The sequence below is a fragment of the Canis lupus genome, chromosome 10 (assembly GCF_048164855.1).
Source record: "Canis lupus baileyi chromosome 10, mCanLup2.hap1, whole genome shotgun sequence".
Lineage (NCBI taxonomy): Eukaryota > Metazoa > Chordata > Mammalia > Carnivora > Canidae > Canis > Canis lupus.
The window spans coordinates 62,298,812-62,318,671 of NC_132847.1; the positions used below are offsets into that span (position 1 = coordinate 62,298,812).

The 19,860-nt window shown below is 35.8% G+C and overlaps 1 protein-coding gene and 1 long non-coding RNA gene across 2 annotated transcripts in view; one reads left to right on the plus strand and one right to left on the minus strand.

Annotated features, from left to right (window-relative positions):
• Positions 1-19,860, minus strand: part of LOC140641797 (uncharacterized) — an 89,669-nt gene that overhangs the window by 40,050 nt on the left and 29,759 nt on the right. The window lies entirely within an intron of this gene.
• LOC140641999 (olfactory receptor 13F1-like) lies at positions 3,414-4,397 on the plus strand. Its single transcript, XM_072842611.1, has one exon. The coding sequence runs from the start codon at positions 3,414-3,416 to the stop codon at positions 4,395-4,397; it is 984 nt and encodes a 327-aa protein (XP_072698712.1).

Below are 19,860 nucleotides of genomic sequence, written 5' to 3' on the forward strand. Positions count from 1 at the left end.
GCAACAGATTTTTGTACATTGATTTTATATCCTGCAACTTTACTGAATGTGTTTATTAGTTCTGTTTTTTGGTGGAGTCTTAAGGGTTTTCTATATATGAGAAGATGTCATCTGCAAGCACAGACAATTTTCATTCTTCCTTTCCAGATGCCTTTTTCTTATCTAATTGGTCTTGCTATGACCTGCAGTACTATACTGAATAGAAATGGCAGGAGTGGGCACCTTTGTCTTGTTCCTGGTCAGAGAGGAAAAGCTTTTAGCTTTTCACTATTGAATATGAAGTTAGCTGTGACTTGTCACATATGGCCTTTATTGTATTGACGTACATTCTTTATAATTTATTGAGATTTTTATCATGAACAGTGTTGAATTTTATCACATATTTTTTCTGCATCTATTGTGATAATCAGCAGGGCTGCAGCTGCCTGCCTGACACTGGGGTAGACATGGAAGGGAGGTCCAAAGGGCAGGCATCCTGCCTGGGGCCTCGGGTCTTGACCTAGCACAATGGTGGCCAGGACTCTTGTTCTGGGGGAGTGAGCTTGGAGCCTGAGAACACAAGTGCCAGCCTGGGTGCCCAGATTCACTGGTGTGGGCCCTGTGCTGGTGTTCACAGTAAAGTTGGATACTGCTTCACCCTTCCTCTTCCTAGGTATATTGATGCATTTCACTGCTCAGGCTTGAGGAAAGGATAACATGGGTAACGTAAACGTGTTGTTCTTACCTTCTTCAATGTATCTTTTCTTATTTCTGTGCTGGGTTTCAGTAGAGATCTGGAAGTATTTACCAATCCATAATCTCTCACCTAAAATCCTTAGCTCTTGTAAAGATATTTTCATTTGTGGACAGCTATTCAAACTTATGTTTCTGTGAGAGTACAAACTCTGAAACTACTATTCCACCATTTTGCTGATGTCTCTGTGGAAGTATCCTTTATTGCTAGTTTGCTGAGAATATTTTATTGTATCATAAATAGGGTTTGAATTTTTCCATGGAGGTTCAGAATATCTCTTCTTTTCAGTGTGTTGTGAGGTGTCTCCAAAGCAGGACTGTGGTTTGGTGCTATATACATAGTGGGGGAGTCAGATCAGCAAGCTTCCTCAGTCTTAGTCACTACTTCCATCTAAATCTGTGTGAGGAAGCCCTAAAATACAGTTCTCTTCTAGGCACAATGAGCCCAGCCTGAATTATTTACTTTATAAGCTATGGCCTACAGAAATCGAACAAGTAAGTTGGGAATGGTATTGGATAAAGGAATTCAAAGGGAAATGGGACTCTGGGGCCTCTTTTGCTTCAACCATTTGTATTACGGCTGCAGTGAATCTTGTCTAAATGGGGGGGGGAGGCAAGAATATTGCTGTAGTCAAACGAGAGGAAACAGTGAGAAGAGGAAGTAAATACAAGAAAGGAAGAGGATGCAAGAAACAAACAATACTGTAGAAGAGAAAAAAATCTAAAATCTGTAGGTACTTACTATATATAAGGTACTATATAAGTTGCTTTACATAAAATATCTCTACTCCTCCAAACAACCCTGATAAAGAAATATTATCATTGCTCTTTTATAAATAAGCTGAATCTCCAACTTGCCTTAGGTGGCAAAATGGAAGTGGCAAAGTGGGAAGTATTTGTAGCACCAAAGCCTAAGCCTTTCCTGTGCACCAAGCTGTCCTTTAGTTAAAGAAGTGAATCATCCCAGGACTTTGAAGGTTATATCCCTATGGGAGGAGAGTAAATAGAAGACCTCAAGGCTACATTCTATTTGTAATAAACCAAACGGTGAGGAGGGGATTTCTGGTTTTCTGGTTGTTGGTTTTGTTTGTTTTTTTTTTTTTAATCTTGGCAATAGTTCAAATTTATAATCTTTTCTGAGAATGAGAACATATTCAATGTGATATAAATAATTTAGTAATAGCAATGATTACAATCTGTTACTAAAAAACAAGGCAACTAATCAGAGTTGCACAGTGATGAAAATGACAGCATGTTTTCTCCAAACCACCATGCACTATTCACCATTAGTCTCTCACTTGGAAAACAGAAAATTGTGAATAGAGCTTATAAAAATAACAAATAAATAGAGCACTCATTGGATTTCTGAAGGGTCAAGATGTTTATATGGTGATCTTATCTTCTTAAAATGGTTCTACCTTGAAATAAGTGTTCTTTAAGCAAATTGGCCTTTTGTGTCCCATGAAGAATATTTACTTTCATCTTACCTTTGAGCTATGATGAGCAATGGAAGAGTTACTTAAGCTCTCTTTCTTCCATGTTTGGTGGGCTCCACATTAAGTATAACTTCTTGTCGTACATAATATGAAATCTTCTTTAAATCTACAGGAAAATCTGCCAACATTATTCATTCCTCTTAACTTTATTTAAATTAGCCAGTTTGACTGATTTTATAACACAAGCAGAAGTAGAGCAAAGTTCCACTTCCCAAAGACAGTGTAGACAGGAACATATTTATTTCTTGTTTGAATAACACTGCAATTAGAACAGACAAGCTACTGACTATAATTGGATCTATGGGACATTATCCCTGGAGTTTCAGGATTTTAATACTGCACAAATAGATTTCTAACTTTAATTTGCTGTATGAATTGGAAACTTCTCATGAGCAACAAAAAAACCTAAATTGCCTTATAGTGCCAATAGCTGATCCTTTGGAGGATGTTTCTGGAGCCAGATGCCATGGCAACTCTGGCTATATGAAAGAAATTTCTCTATATGTCTACTACTGTGAAAATATCTGTCATCGTCTTCCAGGGTTTGAGATGGAAAGTGTGGATCTATGTTGAAATGTTCAAGGCTTTCAGTTAATTAATCTGTGACTGCAGAAATTTAGAACTGGTTTGTTTCTCACTGAATCTCCAAAATTATTTTGGACAGAACTGTAGGAGTGACAGAAGAAATGATGAGCTTGGAAAGCAGAACAATTCCTAAGGAAGAAGACTATTACCAAACTAGGGGAAGAAAATCATTCCAATGGTTCAGGTAAATGGGTGACTTATCCATAGATCAGTTACAAATGCAGTTTCAGGAAAAGAAAGAATGCATAAGATTATTTCTTTCCTCAATCTCTCATGATGTTTATGAAATAAGCTTTCCCCTCACCAACATTGCCAAAAAAAAATCTTGAATCAAAAATAACAGCTTGAAGATTTATCTGTTGGCTTCCTGCTTGAAATTTTCCTAATTAATAACAAATTCCCTCAAACATATATTACTAATACTATCACCAAGCTAGAGAAGCAATTAACTACATAGACTACAAGTCTATAGCATAGACTACAAGTTCATATGAAGAAAAAAATACCAGAATATATAAAGGGAGACGATCTTATGTTTTATATACAATATGTGATATTAATCCGTCTATGCATATATACAAATGAATATGACATAATAAAATGTTCCAGGCAAATTTGACATATGTAACACATTTTTTCCTCCTGGGGTTTTCCCACTACCCCAAAGTTGAGGTCATCGTATTTGTGCTGTGCTTGCTGATGTATCTGATCACCCTGCTGGGTAATATAATTCTGATCTCCATCACCATCCTGGATTCCCACCTACACAAACCCATGTACTTCTTCCTCAGCAACCTCTCCTTTTTAGACATCTGGTACACCTCTTCTGCTTTCACTCCAATGCTGGCAAATTTTGTTTCAGGGGAATACACCATCTCATTCTTAGGGTGTGCTGCTCAGATGTACTTTTCTCTTGCCATGGGTTCCACTGAGTGTGTGCTCCTGTCCATGATGGCATATGACCGGTATGTGGCCATATGCAACCCCTTGAGATACCCCATCATCATGAACAAGAGGGTTTGTGTGCAGATTGCAGCTGGCTCCTGGGTGACAGGCTGCCTCACCACCCTGGTGGAAACAGTATATGTGCTGCAGCTCTCTCTGTGTGGTAATAATACAATCAATCATTTTGCTTGTGAAATTCTGGCTGTCTTGAAACTGGTTTGTGTGGACACCTCCATGGTGGAATTAATCATGCTGGTGATCACCATATTTCTCCTCCCTATGCCAATGCTTCTAATTTGTATATCTTATGCGTTCATTCTCTCCAACATCCTAAGAATCAGCTCTGTGGATGGTCGAAGCAAAGCCTTTTCAACATGTGCAGCCCACCTGACTGTGGTGGTTTTGTTCTATGGGACAGCTCTCTCCATGTACCTGAAGCCCTCAGCTGTAGATTCACAGGAAATAGATAAATTTATAGCTTTGGTATATGGTGGATTAACCCCTATGTTGAATCCTATCATCTATAGTCTACGAAACAAAGAGGTGAAAGCAGCCGTGAAAAAATTGCTGATTAGAAATCCTTTTGGTACTGTGTTAATTTCTGCCCTCAATAATATTGGAGCAAGCACACTCCCCTGAATAATCTCAAACATTATCCAGAAAGCTGCAAAATAGTTGGTATAAAACAAACCCTGGAAAATACTCAATTTTGATAGTCCAACATTAAGTTCAATATCTTGATTTATCTTGTAAATAAATAAAACTCCTGAAATTAATGAATTATTCAGATAGAATGAATTATTTCCAGAAAAGTATTTAACACTTATTGAATATTAATATAACTTTAAAAAATACACAATTTCTTATTGTTTCCTATTGACTTGCTACATATCTAAGAGTCAACTCTAGCATCACCCTGGCAATAACTAATACACCAAGAGTGTAAAATTTTAAGCTTAGTAAATTTTTTTAAGCCTAGAAAATTTTGAAATAATTTCTCCTTATATGATTTGCAATTATATCTGAATATATAAATAAATAGGTATTTTTACATAAGTGTCAATATAATCCAAGGTATAATATGTCATAATTCATAAACCAAGACACTATCAATTTTAGAACTTTTCCTAGTTTCTAAATGCTAAAATATGGAAAATATGGTTTTAGATTTGATGAACTATGGCATGAGTGATTTTGTTTATTCGGGATGTGTATGTGGGGGATGAATAAATATCTATGTTTGTTCAAAGATACCATAACAAGGAATTGTAATCTTGCATTGCATATGAAATTGAGTAAAGAAATATATGAAATGCATATGAAATTGAGTAAAGAAATATCTTTTGGGACATCTTGAAATATCTATGGTAATAAGGTCAGAATACTCTCATTAAACTTTGAATGTCTTATCAACACATACACATACCATGTTACTATTTAAAGCATGCTAAATTGACCCTTTCAGGCTGAGAAAGAAAAGATTCCTACTCTGTAGAGATTACATTGCAAAAGAAATGATTTATGAATGTACACACATATTGCAGGAAACCATTCATGGATATGTTAAATATATGTGAACAAAATCGCATAAATATAATTTTATTAATATTACATATTGATGAGCTTTTCTTTGTCTTTTCCACCTTCGCTAGAGCTGGGGAATAATGAAGCCAACCTGTACACATAACTTCCTTTCCTCTATCAGTGAGGTATTTTTGGATATGCATGGCTATGACTTTATTATATGGAACAAGTGACTCTTGCTAGCATAGATATAAATCTTCCTGAGTTTTAGATTTAAAGAAGGTGGAACAATTATAGGTACTTATTGCAGAAGGCCCCACTCTGAACAAGTCAGAGTTTGCAAGGAATTATTCAGTTTAGGTCATGTGAATGGGTTGATGAGAGAAACTTGAGGAAAAAAATTCAGAGCAGCAACTGTGCTAGTGTCCCTAATCCAAGTACCCTTAGTATATATGAGTCTACGTAACTTCTTTCTCAGATAACAGATGTCTAGTCCTATTAATTCAGAAAATCTTCAAAGGTAGGAACTGGGAATTTGTATCATAAATAAAAGCAACATAGTTATTCCGATTTTCATCCTTACTTAAGCATTTCACTACCAGACAATGACTACCATGTGATGCTGTTATTTGGTAGAAGAGGAGGAAGGAATGTTAACCCTATTACCTACCCAATCTCTATAATCATTTACAACAAAAACTGATTTCAAGTAATCATGAACATTGAGCCTATACATATTCATCTTCTTCATTTATATGGGTGAAGAGAAAAATCTATAAATAAGGTATTGAAATTAAAGTCCTCTGCCTCATTAGTTCCAGGAGTATATATCTTCTTCCGTAACTTTTGTCTGATGCTCTTTCTGAGGATGTGGATGAGCTAATTACTGCCTGTGAAGTAAGCCAACCAGCTGTCTATATGCAATACAATACCCAATAAAATTGTCTTATCCCACCTGCTTGGATCACCGTAGGCCTAGGGAAGTTCCTCAGAGGTCAGGACCTTTTCCAAGAGTCATCTTATCTAAACAACTAGATCCAAGATTGAGTAAACTTCTGCATGGTTCAGTATGTTTTGTTTGTTGCCTTTCAAAACTGGAACTATATATGTTTTTTGTTTTGTTTTGTTTTTTTGGTTTTTTTTTCAGATACCTATTTTAACTTTTTTTTTTAAATAATAAATTTATTGTTTATTGGTGTTCAATTTGCCAACATACAGAATAACACCCAGTGCTCATCCCGTCAAGTGCTATATATGTAATCTTGAATTGTATTTTAATTACTTCTTCATTACTCCATATTCCGTGATGAGCAGTCTCCACTGCTACAACATTCTTCGTCAAGAGGGAAAGAGTTCATTAGAATGAAGCTTACAAATTGCATCATATTCCCGTCCTGCTTCTCTGAGGTAACATGCAGTTCACACTTTGCAGTATTCATATTCAGTGTTCTTGGATGTTTCACTCACAGAGGTGCTTAATTTCAATGGATGAGTAACTTCAGCTCTTTGTGGAAAATTTACTGTTTCAACTTTCAGAGAGCGACCTTGATTCCAAGTTCTTAGGAGCATCTCACTGTGACCCACACCCAAGTACTACTTTTAAATATATTCATGTGAGCTCAGAGGAAACACTTGCCTTTGCAATCATCCAGTAAATGGGAACTTACCCATGACACTAGATTTCTAAATGTCTGTCTGATCAAAGGTTTTGTTTTTTTATTTTCAGGTTAATAAGATTTTACATGATTTCTAATGTGGTCTTTTATTTTTCAATTCAGTAATTTCCCACAACCAAAGAACATACTAATACCTGTGCTACTTTACTTGTTTTAAATTATCCTGAAGCTTAAATATCAAGATCATCTGGAATGTTTGCCTAAAATATCATGTTCATGCTCAATCTAGAATTTCTAGGGGATATATCTCTATAAGAGACTCCTAACTATAGAGAACAAACTGAGGATGGCTGGAGGAGAGGTGGGTAAGGGGATGGGCTAAAGAGGTTATGGGCATTAAGGAGGGCACTTGTAATGAGTACTGGGTGTTAAATGCAAGTGATGAATTACTAAGTTCTACCCCTGAAACTAATATTACACTACATGTTAACTAGCTTGAATTTAAATAAACTCTGGTAAGAAAAAAAGAAAAAGAAAAGCATTTCCAGGGGAGAGATCTGCCAATCTGTATGTTTTATTAGACTCAGTCATTCTTATTATGTGAGAATGATGAGAATTCTGATTCAGAGCAATGAAATGGAAGAGATTGAACCTTATTATTCAATGCTTTTAGAATCGGGCAGGGAGGGGAGAGATGTGTTAAGTGCTGAGGACATAGAATATCCCATATTGGAACTGATCAGAATTTAGGGAAAATGTCCTTTGTCTGCCAGAGCTCAGAGCTTCATTGTAAACTACCAAGGAAGAATCCATTTAGTGATGTGAAAAGCTTGAGTGCAAAACCCTTGGAACTCTGTTCAAAGAAAAGCTGTTTAAATGCAAGGTTCATTCTGTTTTGTTTACTGCAGCTTTCATTTATATGGAGAAAAAAGTAAAAAACAAATTCATCAATTAAATTTGAAAAATATACTCTTTTTTTTTAAGATTTTATTTTAAAGTAATCTTATACCCAACATGGGGCTCAAACTTACACCACCAAGATCAAGAGTTGCATGCTCTACTGACTGAACCAGCCAGGCACCCCTGAAGAATATATTCTAAATATAGTAGAGGGATGAAATATTTTAAAGGCTATTAAAATATGTTTACTTAAAAAAAAAACAAAACATTATCACTTTAGCAAGACTTCACATCAGCAATGGACAATCCATCACAGCAGAATGATCCTAGAAGGTCATCAGAAAAGTGGAGTTTGTTTGAGACAGTTCTCTCCTTTAAGATGTGAATCATGTTCATATACCACAGTATTATTAAAAGTTCTCTTAAAATGTCATCTGCATGTTGTGATAAGATCAGTCTGTAGGGGATAATTTTAAAGTCAGGAAGAGTTTGGAAACCAGGGATCCCTGGGTGGCTCAGCGGTTTAGTGCCTGCCTTTGGCCCAGGGCGTGATCCTGGAGTCTCAGGATCGAGTCCCACATCAGGTTCCCTGCATGGAGGCTGCTTCTCCCTCTGCCTGTGTCTCTGCCTCTCTCTATCTCTTTCTCTCTCCCTCTCTCTCTCTCTCTCTCTCATGAATAAATAAATAAAATCTTTAAAAAAGGAAGAATTTGGAAACCTAGTGTAGTAATTTTGGCCCAGGCCAGAATGACAGTTATAGAGAAAAGGAGCGATAGTCAGATTCTGGATACATTGAGAAGGCAGAGCCAACAGGTTTTCCTGAAGGATTATATATGGGTGACAGAAGAGAAGCAACAAAGATGACTGCAAGGTTTTCAGACTGAAAGTGGAAAAGGATAGAGGTGGAACTCACTGAAAGAAGAAAGGCTGTAGTTGGAGTGGACCTGCAGCAGAATACCAGGCATTCATTGTAGACAGTAGGTTCAAAGTGTCTTAAATATGACAACAATGCTGAAGAATGAATGTACAAGCCTTGTGTTTAGAGCAGAAGTGTGGGATAGGAATATCAATATGGGAGTCATCAGCATATGAATGGTACTTAAAATCAAGAGACTGGATAAGATCACCGAGGTAGTGAGTATAGATAATAAGACAAGAGGTTGAGCCCTGGGGCATCATATCAGCAACAGTCTGTATTGAAGATCTTTACCTGTCATCATGCAGGGCTGACAGATGATAATGTGACCTCTCCACTCTCTGTGTCTAATTCTAAATCTGGCCCACAACTGTATACCCCGTCACACAGTTGTCACTGTGTATCTAATTATCATTTTATAGCTATATATTTATTCATATGAATTAAAAATATATATCCTAATCATTCCTCTATTCAAGAGTGTTTCTAATCAGTGTCTATAATCACTAATGCTGAAATAAATACCTTCCTATGTTTGATTTTCCCTTCTTTTTGATTATATCTTAGAGTAAATTCCCAGGAGTGGCTTTACTTCATCAAAGGCAATGAACAATTTTATTGCTCTCAATAGCAAAGTTTTATAATTTTTTATATATATCCCCAAATTACTTTCAAAAGGGGCTATGCCAGTTTACTTTACATGCTACAACTCTATTAAAATAGGTAATATAACTAAATGAAACTGCAACACTAATTTAACCAAAATCAAATTGTCTAAAACTACTTTTTCATAATATAATCTGTCTACAACTGTTTTGTTTTTTGTTTCACTTCTCACAATTAATATATGTCTTCATTTTTCTTATTAAATGATATCTTGTGTAATGGTGGTAGTGGGCATTCAGATGGAGTGAATTTGAGAATTCAAATGCAGAGGAATCTGGGAAAAATTGGGCCTACCTTCAGAACTTGAAAATATGTATATATAGGACATAGAATAATAGCTACAGGTTTAGTGACTCATATGCCTGACTTAAAACTCACAGTTTGTGCACTTTGGCTACCTCACAAAGCTGTATGTTGGCATCTGTCCATATGGAGTATGTCAGCAGTAATATTTTGAGAAGCTGAGGCCTTAGAAGTAGGATAATTCTGGTTAATGATGAAATATGAGGATTGGCCATGAAAGTCAACTTCTAATATGGAGTCAAAGGAAAGGTCATTGAAGCTGACAAGATTAAGGTCTGGAAACTAGATGACAACAAAGGAAGATTTTCCAGCTAGATCCAAAACAGGGTATCTCTTAGCACTCCAGGATTGGATAGTTCCACTCCTCTATTTAGGAAGAGTCATTATGTGTGATAAACAGAAAATTATCTCTTGTGGGTTCAGTTTTTTTTTATTTATTTATCTCATCTATCCTATTTATCCATTTAAAGTTCTAAAACCCAACAAGGTCAAAATTTCCTTTGACCTTAGTGAAAACAATTTTATGGGCCCTGCAAACCTTATGTTTGATCTTGTCTCCATCTCTTAATTTACCTGTAGGATGCTCAAGAAAAGATTGTGACAAATTTTCTGAATATGTGAAAGAATTTGTTATACATGTTGGTTTTCAAACTTTACACTACTAATTTACTTTCACCTCAACTTTTAAATATATTTTGTCCTATTATACAGGCTGCATGTATGTTAGGTATTATTTCTTCTATGCACTGATGTATTTGAATGAATTTAAAAATAAAATTAAAAGTGCTATTAGTTTCAGAGACACCTAAGTGGCTGTCTGTTAAGTGTCTGACTCTTGATTTCAGCTCAGATTGTGATCTCAGGGCTCTGAGATCAAGCCTGCATGGTATAAAGTCCTTTCCCTGATCAGTGGAAAGTCTGTTTGAGGTTTCTCTCCCTCTGCCCCTCCCCCTGCTTTATCTCTCTCTCTCTCTCCCCCCATCTCTTCCCCAAATAAATAAATAAATCTTTTTTTTTAAGTGCTATTAGTTTCTCTTTCCTGGTCTTGTTTTTATTGTCAAGGAGAGTTTGGACTCAAGTGGGCTCATATTACTTGTGTTTTTATCATGTTGGTTTCCATTGTAGGTGGCCCAGTAGATGGTCAACTGCTCATGAGGTAACAGCTTTTCTGGACAATATCTAAAGTAAGATCTTCATTTTGAGTGAAAAGTTAAGGATAGTGATTTCAGATTTGCTGAAAACAGAGGCAATCCTGAAGGAAGGGCACATGCATGTCACTGGTGTAGACAGTGTCGATCTTCTTTTTAAAAAACATTTATTTATTTGTTTGTTTGTTTATTTATTTATTTGAGGAGTGGAGGGGCAAAGAGGGAGGGAGAGAGAAACCCAAGCCGACTCTAAGGTGAGTGCAGAGCCTGATGTGGGGCTTGATCTCAACACCGTGAGATCATGACCTGAGCTGAAACCAAGAGTAGGACACCCAACTGACTGGGCCATCCAGGCACCCTGTGTTTTCATCTTCCAAAATAGTCTTTCTGGGTGCTCCATAATTTCCCTATTCAGCCGAACACAAAGGAGGATAGGCACAAAAATTAGTACACCTGAACCTAATAACTGAAATTTATGTACACCGTTCTACTTGTGTAGTGTCTGTGTAAATGATGAGCAAAATGAGTCCTACTAAGTAAATTTACTGGGGTACAAGCTGTGGAAGACTGTCATAAGCTGGCTTCCCAGGAAACAGAGTCTGAGACAGAGATTTGCCACTGGAGTTTTACTGGGGCATGTCCTCAGAAACAATATCTGTAAGAGGTGAGAGAAGAGGACTGTGCAGAAGGGAAGTTAATTGCAACCCAGCATTATCAGAAGCCTCAGCCAATCCTACAGTGCTCTCTAAAACTGAGATGGTCCTTTAGAGAAATCCCAAAATGAGGCTAAGATCTAGGGCATTTGTACACTTACATGGAACAGTCATTGAATAAAATTTGCTCCTGGGAAGGAGTAAAAACCATGGGCAAAGCAGTTCTCTCCAGACAAAAGAAATTGCCAAAGAGGGACACAGCTGTGTACTTTTGCTGCCAAAAATCCCAGCAGGGTGGTACATCACAGAAAAACAACTGCCATAGTGAAGATGAACACTTTAATTTGTCTAATGATAGGATGGAACAAGGTGGAAGGGAGAGAGAAAAGACAAAATCAGAAGAAAGATCGTGGCAATATTAAGCTCAAAACTCATTGTGAGTTTAATAAAAACAAAAATCACACAAAAACTAGTCAGCCTCTGGCCTTGATCCCTTCATACTCTTTTAAGAGAAATCAAAAATTAGTCTTGATGAGAGAATCTCCCAAGTTAAGCAACCAGAGCTTACCCTGTAATTAAGGTATAGTCTCCAGGCTAATTAGGGAAGATAAGAAGTAGAGAGAAAATTAAATACAAAGTTAAGGGCAGACAAAACTAATACTCTGCAGTATTTTCATTGTGTTTTGCCAGGCACTATACTTGGTACTTAATAGATATTATTTAATTGAATTCTATCAATAAATATAAGAAGTAGGTATTATTCCCATCTTATGGATGGGAAGCTAAAACTCATAGATTAAATGGCCAAGTTCATACAACTTGCAAGGAGTTCACATGTGAACCCATGTCATGGTAAATCATATTAAATTGATGTTTTATAGAGGTTATAAATTATATCGTACTTTTTTATTCATCATCTATTATTTAATGATAGGTTATTTTATGTCAATAAAGATACTGAAGTCCAAAGAAATGAAACATCCCACCCTAGAATTCCACCTAGGTGGTAGCACAATGACTCCTATGAAGGAGTCCTCTTCTTATCCTTCTTATCATTCCACAGTATCAGCTGTTTGGAAAATTAAGGCCCTTGACAAAACCTTTCTTATTTTTTTTAAGATTATATCTATTTATTCATGAGAGATACAGAAAGAGATAGAGGCAGAGACACAGGCAGAGGGAGAAGCAGGCTCCATGCAGGGAGCCCGATGTGGGACTTGATCCCAGGACTCCAGGATCACGTCCTGGGCCAAAGGCAGGCACTAAACCACTGAGCCACCCAGGAATCCCATGACAAAATTTTTCTATCCATCTCTTTCACAACAGACTAAATGCTAATGAGCCAACAAGTGACTCTAACTTTTTAAAATCAGTAGGTTCCAAAGGGGGCCAAATAACATAGCATCAATCTAAATAAGGAGGTAAACTGAGGCAAGCTTGAATTATTAGAAAGAGTGTAATGAGGAATAGAAGATAAACTACAATTTAGGAAATTCAAACTATGGCAAACCACAGATGAGTCTATTGAAGGTTTGAGTTAGGCTGCATCTATGAACAAGAAATGCAAGGAATCGGGAAAGTCCAGCTGGAGTCCAAATAGGAATTTCATTTGCTTGAGGATGGGGAGAGATTCTTGCCAAATGCTCATTGTCAAGAGAAAATTCCAGTTTTCTGTAAATCAGGCATTTACCAAGAATCAGTCTCTTGGTTCTAGCATTTTATTCCTGAGGGCACATACATGACATTCTCTATTTCACATCCTCTGGTTTCATTTTAGATGGAAACCCTTTCACACTAGGAAACTGTTGACTTTCTATTTGTTAGTACATATATTGGTACTGGCAGATCTCTTCCCAAGGAAATGAGGCCACATACTAATATCAAATGTTTTACTGGAAACTATATCTTGTTTATTTCTAAGCTCCCTTAACAGTGTGAGTCTGGGCAAGAACTGTTTTGTGAGTCTAAAATAAATTAGGAATCTGCCTCAGTCTGGCTTTGCAACTTGTTTCTTTCCAAAAACCATGACTTTGTTTTCAAAGATAAGATCAGAGCCTGCACAAGGAAGATGGAAGGGATTGACGATTCCTCTGTGCTTTCAGGATGAAAGTAGACCTGACTACCTAACCAGCTCCAACACGCTGTCAACTAACACAGAAGACAGTCAGTGCAGAGTGGCTTCTGCATCACCACAGAAAGATGGCCTCTCCATAAATGATTGTGTCATGATGAGAAAGAGAATTATTGGATTGGAAAAATTAACTAAACAGGGATGAAAGGCTATACTCTGAATGTCAGAGAAATAAGGGCTAGCAAAAGCTTCCAAGAAAGAATGACTTACATACAAGGTGTTACGGTATCAGCATCATAAAAAATGAATAAAAACTCTCATGGAAGAGGATTCCTGGCTGTAGCAGTAATATTAAAAGTAATAGTAATAAGTAATAGTAATTCAGAACATTCATTGAGTTATTACTGTGTTCCAAACATGTTCCTAAATTCCTTACATGTAGTAATTTAATACAAACAATAATGAATTGGTATTCATAGTAAATTATTCCGTCTCTCCAGCTACATTTCTTCCTCTACTTTCCAAACAAGCAACCTTAGTAAAGAGATTAAGTGATTTATGTTGCTTACAAATCAAGAGCTGGGATCAAAGCAGTTTGACTCTAGAACGAGTCACATAACAATTATGCTATTCTTCCTTTCACAATAAACTGAGCAATAAACTTGAATTCATGTTTCCCTCTTATCATCACTAACAGACAGTTATGCTGGAAAAACTTTGAAGTCCAGGTTCTTCAAAAGGTTTTAGATTGGGTTAAATTCCTCAATCCTTATATTTAGCCTCTTTGGGGAGTACAGGAGCACCACCATAGTTCACTTAAAAGACAAGGCAAAATTTAGGGTCAACTCAAAGTGAACACAAATCATAATGAACACTTCCATGCTCACCCCTGTCTTGAAGATCATCAGTCACCATAAAGATCATCATAAATTATCACCTATATATTCTCTTAATAGAGATGGAGAAAAGCTGAGGAATGAGCCTGGGTGGTAATATTATATTTTTCCCTTTCCTAGCATCTTCAAGAATAATATCCCAGATGCAATGAAATTGAACTTGAAGGTATTTCTTTCTTGAACCAGTAGTTTTAAATAGGTTAATTATTTAAAGGTATAAAAACAAAGAAGCTAATTCTTTTTTTTAATATACAAAACAAAAACAAGGAAAACAGAAGAAATTAGTAACAGCAAATGTTTCTATCTAAATGACATTTAATTCAAGATAGTTTTAGTACTTGATTCAGTTTTATTTTTTCATAAAACTAACATATATATAATGATATTAGTTATTTATTTAGTTATTGTGTGTTTCAACCTGTAAACTGTAAGTCTCATGAGAACTTTTCAATCTTATACTACATCCCCATCTCCTTCAATAATGTTGAAACCATATAGGCACTTTATTTTTCTTAGAGATTTTATTTATTTATTTATTTGACAGAGAGAGAGAGCACATGCACAAGCAGGGAGAGCAACAGGCAGAGGGAGAAGGAGAAGTAGGTCCCCCACTGAGCAGAGAGCCTGACGTAGGGCTTTATCCCAAGACTCCAGGATCATGACCTGAACCGAAGGCAGATGCTTAACCAACTGAGCCACCCAGATACCCTGATACATAAGCACTTTATTTTTTTAAAGATTTTATTTATTTATTCATGATAAACACAGAATGAGAAAGAGAGTCAGAGACACAGGCAGAGGGAGGAGCAGGCTCCATGCAGGGAGTCTGACATGGGACTCGATCCTGGGACTCCAGGATCATGCCCTGGGCAGAAGTCAGGTGCTTAAACCGCTGAGCCACCCAGGCTGACCGTATATAAGCACTTTAAATATATATTTATCAAATGAACCAAAAGCAGGTATTAAGAAAATAAAAATTAACTCAGTAGAATCCATGCAAAATTAGCAGTAAGTAAATAAATCATTAGTTAGCTCATTTAGAAAAAGAGAATAATAGAAATGCATTAAATTGTGAAGAACAGAAGCAGTAAAATCACATATACAGAGCTATTTTTAAAAGAGAAAATGTTATGGATATATAAATTAATTTGAAAATCCTCTTGCAATGATTTTTGAATGATAAATATCTTTTAAAATCAGTAGGCCAGAGTTGCAAAATTTATATTAGACAAAATATACTTTTTTTAAAGATTTCACTTATTTATCTGAGAAAGAGAGAGGAAGAGCATGAGGTGGGGAGGGGCAGAGGTAGAGTCAGACTCCCTGCTGAGTAGGAAACCTGATGTGCTGCTGGATACCAGGACCCTCAGATCATGACCTGAACTTAAGGCAGATGCTTAACTGACTGAGCCACCCAGGCACCCCCAAAATAGACTTTAAAACAAAGACTGTAACAAGAGACAAAGAAAGACACTATAAAAAGGGGATAATCCAACAAGAAGATATAACAATTATATTTATGCACCAACATAGGAGCATCTAAATACATAAAACAATTAATAACAAACACAAAAGAACTAATCACAATAATACAATAAGAGGGGACTTTAACACCCCACTTACATCAATGGACAGATCACCTAACCAGAAAATCAATAAAGAAACAATGACTTTGAAGGACACACTGGAATAGATGAATTTAACAGATATATCTATACATTCCATCCTAAAACAGAATATACATCTTTCCAAGTGCACTTGGAACATTCTCCAGAATAGATCACATGTTAGGACACAAAACAAGCCTCAATAAATTCAAGAAAATCAAAGTCATATCAAGCATCTTTTGTGACCACAATATTCTGAAACTAGATGTCAACCACAAGAAAAAAATCTGGAAACACCACAAATATATAGAGGTTAAATAACATGCTACTAAAAAATGAATGTGTCAACCACAAAATAAAGAAAGAACTAAAAAACTATGTGGAAACAAATGGAAATGAAAACACAACAGTCCAAGTCTTTGAGATTCTAAGAGGGAAGTGTATAGCATTGCAGGCTTACCTCAAAAAATAAGAAAAAAATCTCAAATAAACAAGTTAACCTTACACCTAAAGGAGCTAGAAAAAAGAACAACAAACAAAACCTAAAACCAGCAGAAGGAAGAAAATAATAAAGATTAAAGCAGAAATAAATAATATAGAAACTAAAAAAAAAAAAAAAAGTAGAACAGATTAATGAAACCAGGAGCTGTTTCCTAGAAAAAGAAAATCAATAATGATGAATCACCAGTCAGACTCATCAAGGAAAAGTGATAAAGGACTCAAATAAATAAAATTACAAAGGAGAGAGGAGAAATAACAACCAACACCATAGAAATACAAACAATTGTAAGAGATTATTATGAAGAACTATAAGGCAACAAATTGGACAACCTGGAAGAAATAGGTAATTCCTAGAAACATTTATACTACCAAAACTAAATAAAACAGGAAGAAACAGAAAATCTGAACAGATAGCTAGCAAAGAAATTGAATTAGTAACCAAAACACTCCCAAAAAAACAAAAGTCCAGGACCAGATGGCTTCACAGGCAAATTCTATCATTCAAAGTAGAGTTAATACCTATTCTTCTCAAACTACTAAAAAAAAAAAAAAAAAAGTAAGAGGAAAGCTTCCAAATTCATTCATTCTGGGGCCAACATTATGTTAACACCCATACAAGATAAACACACCATTAAAAAAGTGAACTACAATATCCCTGGTGAACATAGATGAAAAAATGTCAGCAAAATATTAGCAAAGCAAATCTAAAAATACATTTAAAAAAATCATTCACTGCAATCAAGTGGGATTTATTCTTGGGTTACAATGATATGTAAGTATTCACAAATCAATCAATATGATACATTACATTAATAAGAGAAAGGATAGGAATCATATGATCATTGAAATACACACAGAAAAAGCATTTGACAAAGTACAACATCCACTCATGATAAAAGCCCTCAGCAAAGCAGGTTTAGAGGGAACACACCTCAACATAATAAAGTCCACTTACGAGAAACCCTCAGCTAATACAATCTTCAATGGGGGAAAAAAAATGAGAGCTTTTCCCTTCAGTTAAGGAAGAAGACAAGAATATCCACTCTTACCAGTTATTTAACATAGTACTGGAAGTCCTAGCCATAGCAATCAGACAACAAAAAGAAATAAAAGACATCCAAATCAGTAGAAAAAGAAGTAAAACTTTCATTATTTACAGGTGACATGATAACATATATAGAAAAATGGAAAGGCTCCACCAAAAAAACTACTAGAACTGATAAATGAATTCAGTAAAGCTGCAGGATACCAAATCAACATACAGAAATCTTGCATTTCTATACATCAATAATGAAGCAGCAGAAAGAGAAATTAAGGAATCAATCCCATTCACAACTGCACCAAAAGTAATAAGATATCTAGGAATAAACTTAACCAAAGAGGTGAAAGGCCTGTATCCTGAAATCTATAAAACACTGATGAAAGAAATTGAAGATAATACCAACATATGGAAAGATGTTCCATGTTCATGAATTGGAAGAACATGTATTGTTAAAATGCCTATAGTAGCCAAAGCAATCCACATATTTAATGCCATCTAGCAAAATATCAATAGCGCTGTTCACAGAACAAACTAGAACAAACTATCCTAAAATTTGTATGGAACCACAAATGACTTCAAATAGTCAAAGCAAACTTGAAAAAGAAAAGTAATTTGGAGGCATCACAATTCCATACTTCAAGTTATATTACAAAGCTGTAGCATGGTACTGGCACAAAAATAGACACATAGATTAATGGAACACAACAGAAAACTCAGAAATAAACCCACAATTATATGGTCAATTAATCTTTGATAAACAGGGAAAGAACATCCAATGGGAAAAAGGCAGTGTCTTCAACAAGTGGTGGGAAAGCTGGACAACAACATGCAAAAGAAAGAAATTGAAACTCTTTTTTTCCACTGTACATAAAAATAAATTCAAAATGGATGAAAGACATAAGTGAAACCTGAAATCCTAAAAAGCCTTAAAGAGGGTCAGCCCTGGTAGCTCAGTGGTTTAGCGCCGCCTTCAGCCCAGGATGTGATCCTGGAGACCTGAGATCAAGTCCCACGTCAGGATCTCTGCATGGAGCCTGCTTCTCCCTCTGCCTGTGTCTCTGCCTCTCTCTCTCTCTCTCTCTCTGTCTCTCATGATTAAATAAATAAAATCTAAAAAAGAAAAAACCCTTGAAGAGAACACAGGCAGTAACTTTTTTGACACTGGCTAAAGCAACTTCTTTCTAGATATTTCCTGAGGCAAGGGAAACATAAGCAAAAATAAACCATTGGAACTACATCAAAATAAAAATCTTATGCACAGCAAAGGAAACAATCAACAAAATTCAATGGCAACCTACAGAATAGAAGAAGATGCTGCAAATGACATAGCTGATAAAGATTTAGTATCCAAAGTATATAAAGAACTGATACAACTCAACACCCAAAAATCAGATAATCCAATTAAAAAATGGACAGAAGACATGCACAGACATCTCTCTAAAAAAGACACCCAGATGGCCAACAGACACATAAAAGATGTTCATCATCATTTACTATCAAGGAAATACAAATCAAAACTACAAAGAGATATCACCTCACACCAGTCAGAATGGCTACAATAAAAAACACAAGAACCAAGAGGAAGATGTGGAAAAAAAGGAACTCTGTGCACTGTTGGTGGACATGCAAGCTGGTGCAACCACTGTAGAAAACAGTATGGAGTTTCCTTAAAGAGATAAAATAGAACTACCCTATGATCTAGCAATGCAAGACTCGGTATTTATCCAAAGAATACAAAAAAATACTAATTCAAAGGGATACATGCACCTTTTTGTTTATAGCAACATTATTTATAATAACCAAATTATGGAAGCTCCCCAAGTGCCCATTGATTGATGAATAGATAAAGAAGATATGGTAATGGAATATCAATCAGCCATAAAAAAAATAATGAAATCTTGCCATTTGCATTGACATGGATGAGGCTGGAGAATATAATACCAAGTGTATAAGTCAGTCAGAGAAAGAAAAATACTATGATTCACTCATATGTGAAATTTAAGAACCAAAATAGCAAAGGAGGAAAAAAAAAAAAGAGATAGAGAGAGAAAGCAAGAAATAGATTCAACTATAAATGGTTACCAGAGGGGAGGTAGGTGGACTGATGTGTGGAAAAGGTGATGGGGATTAAGGAGTGCACTTGTGATGAGTGAGTACTGGGTACTGCATGAAGTGTTTAATCACTATATTGTATACCTGAAACTAATATAGCACTTATGTTAACTAACTGGAATCAAAATTAAACTTATAAAACAGCTT

Excerpts from the sequence above, each read along its gene's own strand:
- LOC140641999 (XM_072842611.1), top strand. The coding sequence starts at position 3,414 with ATGTTCCAGGCAAATTTGACATATGTAACACATTTTTTCCTCCTGGGG.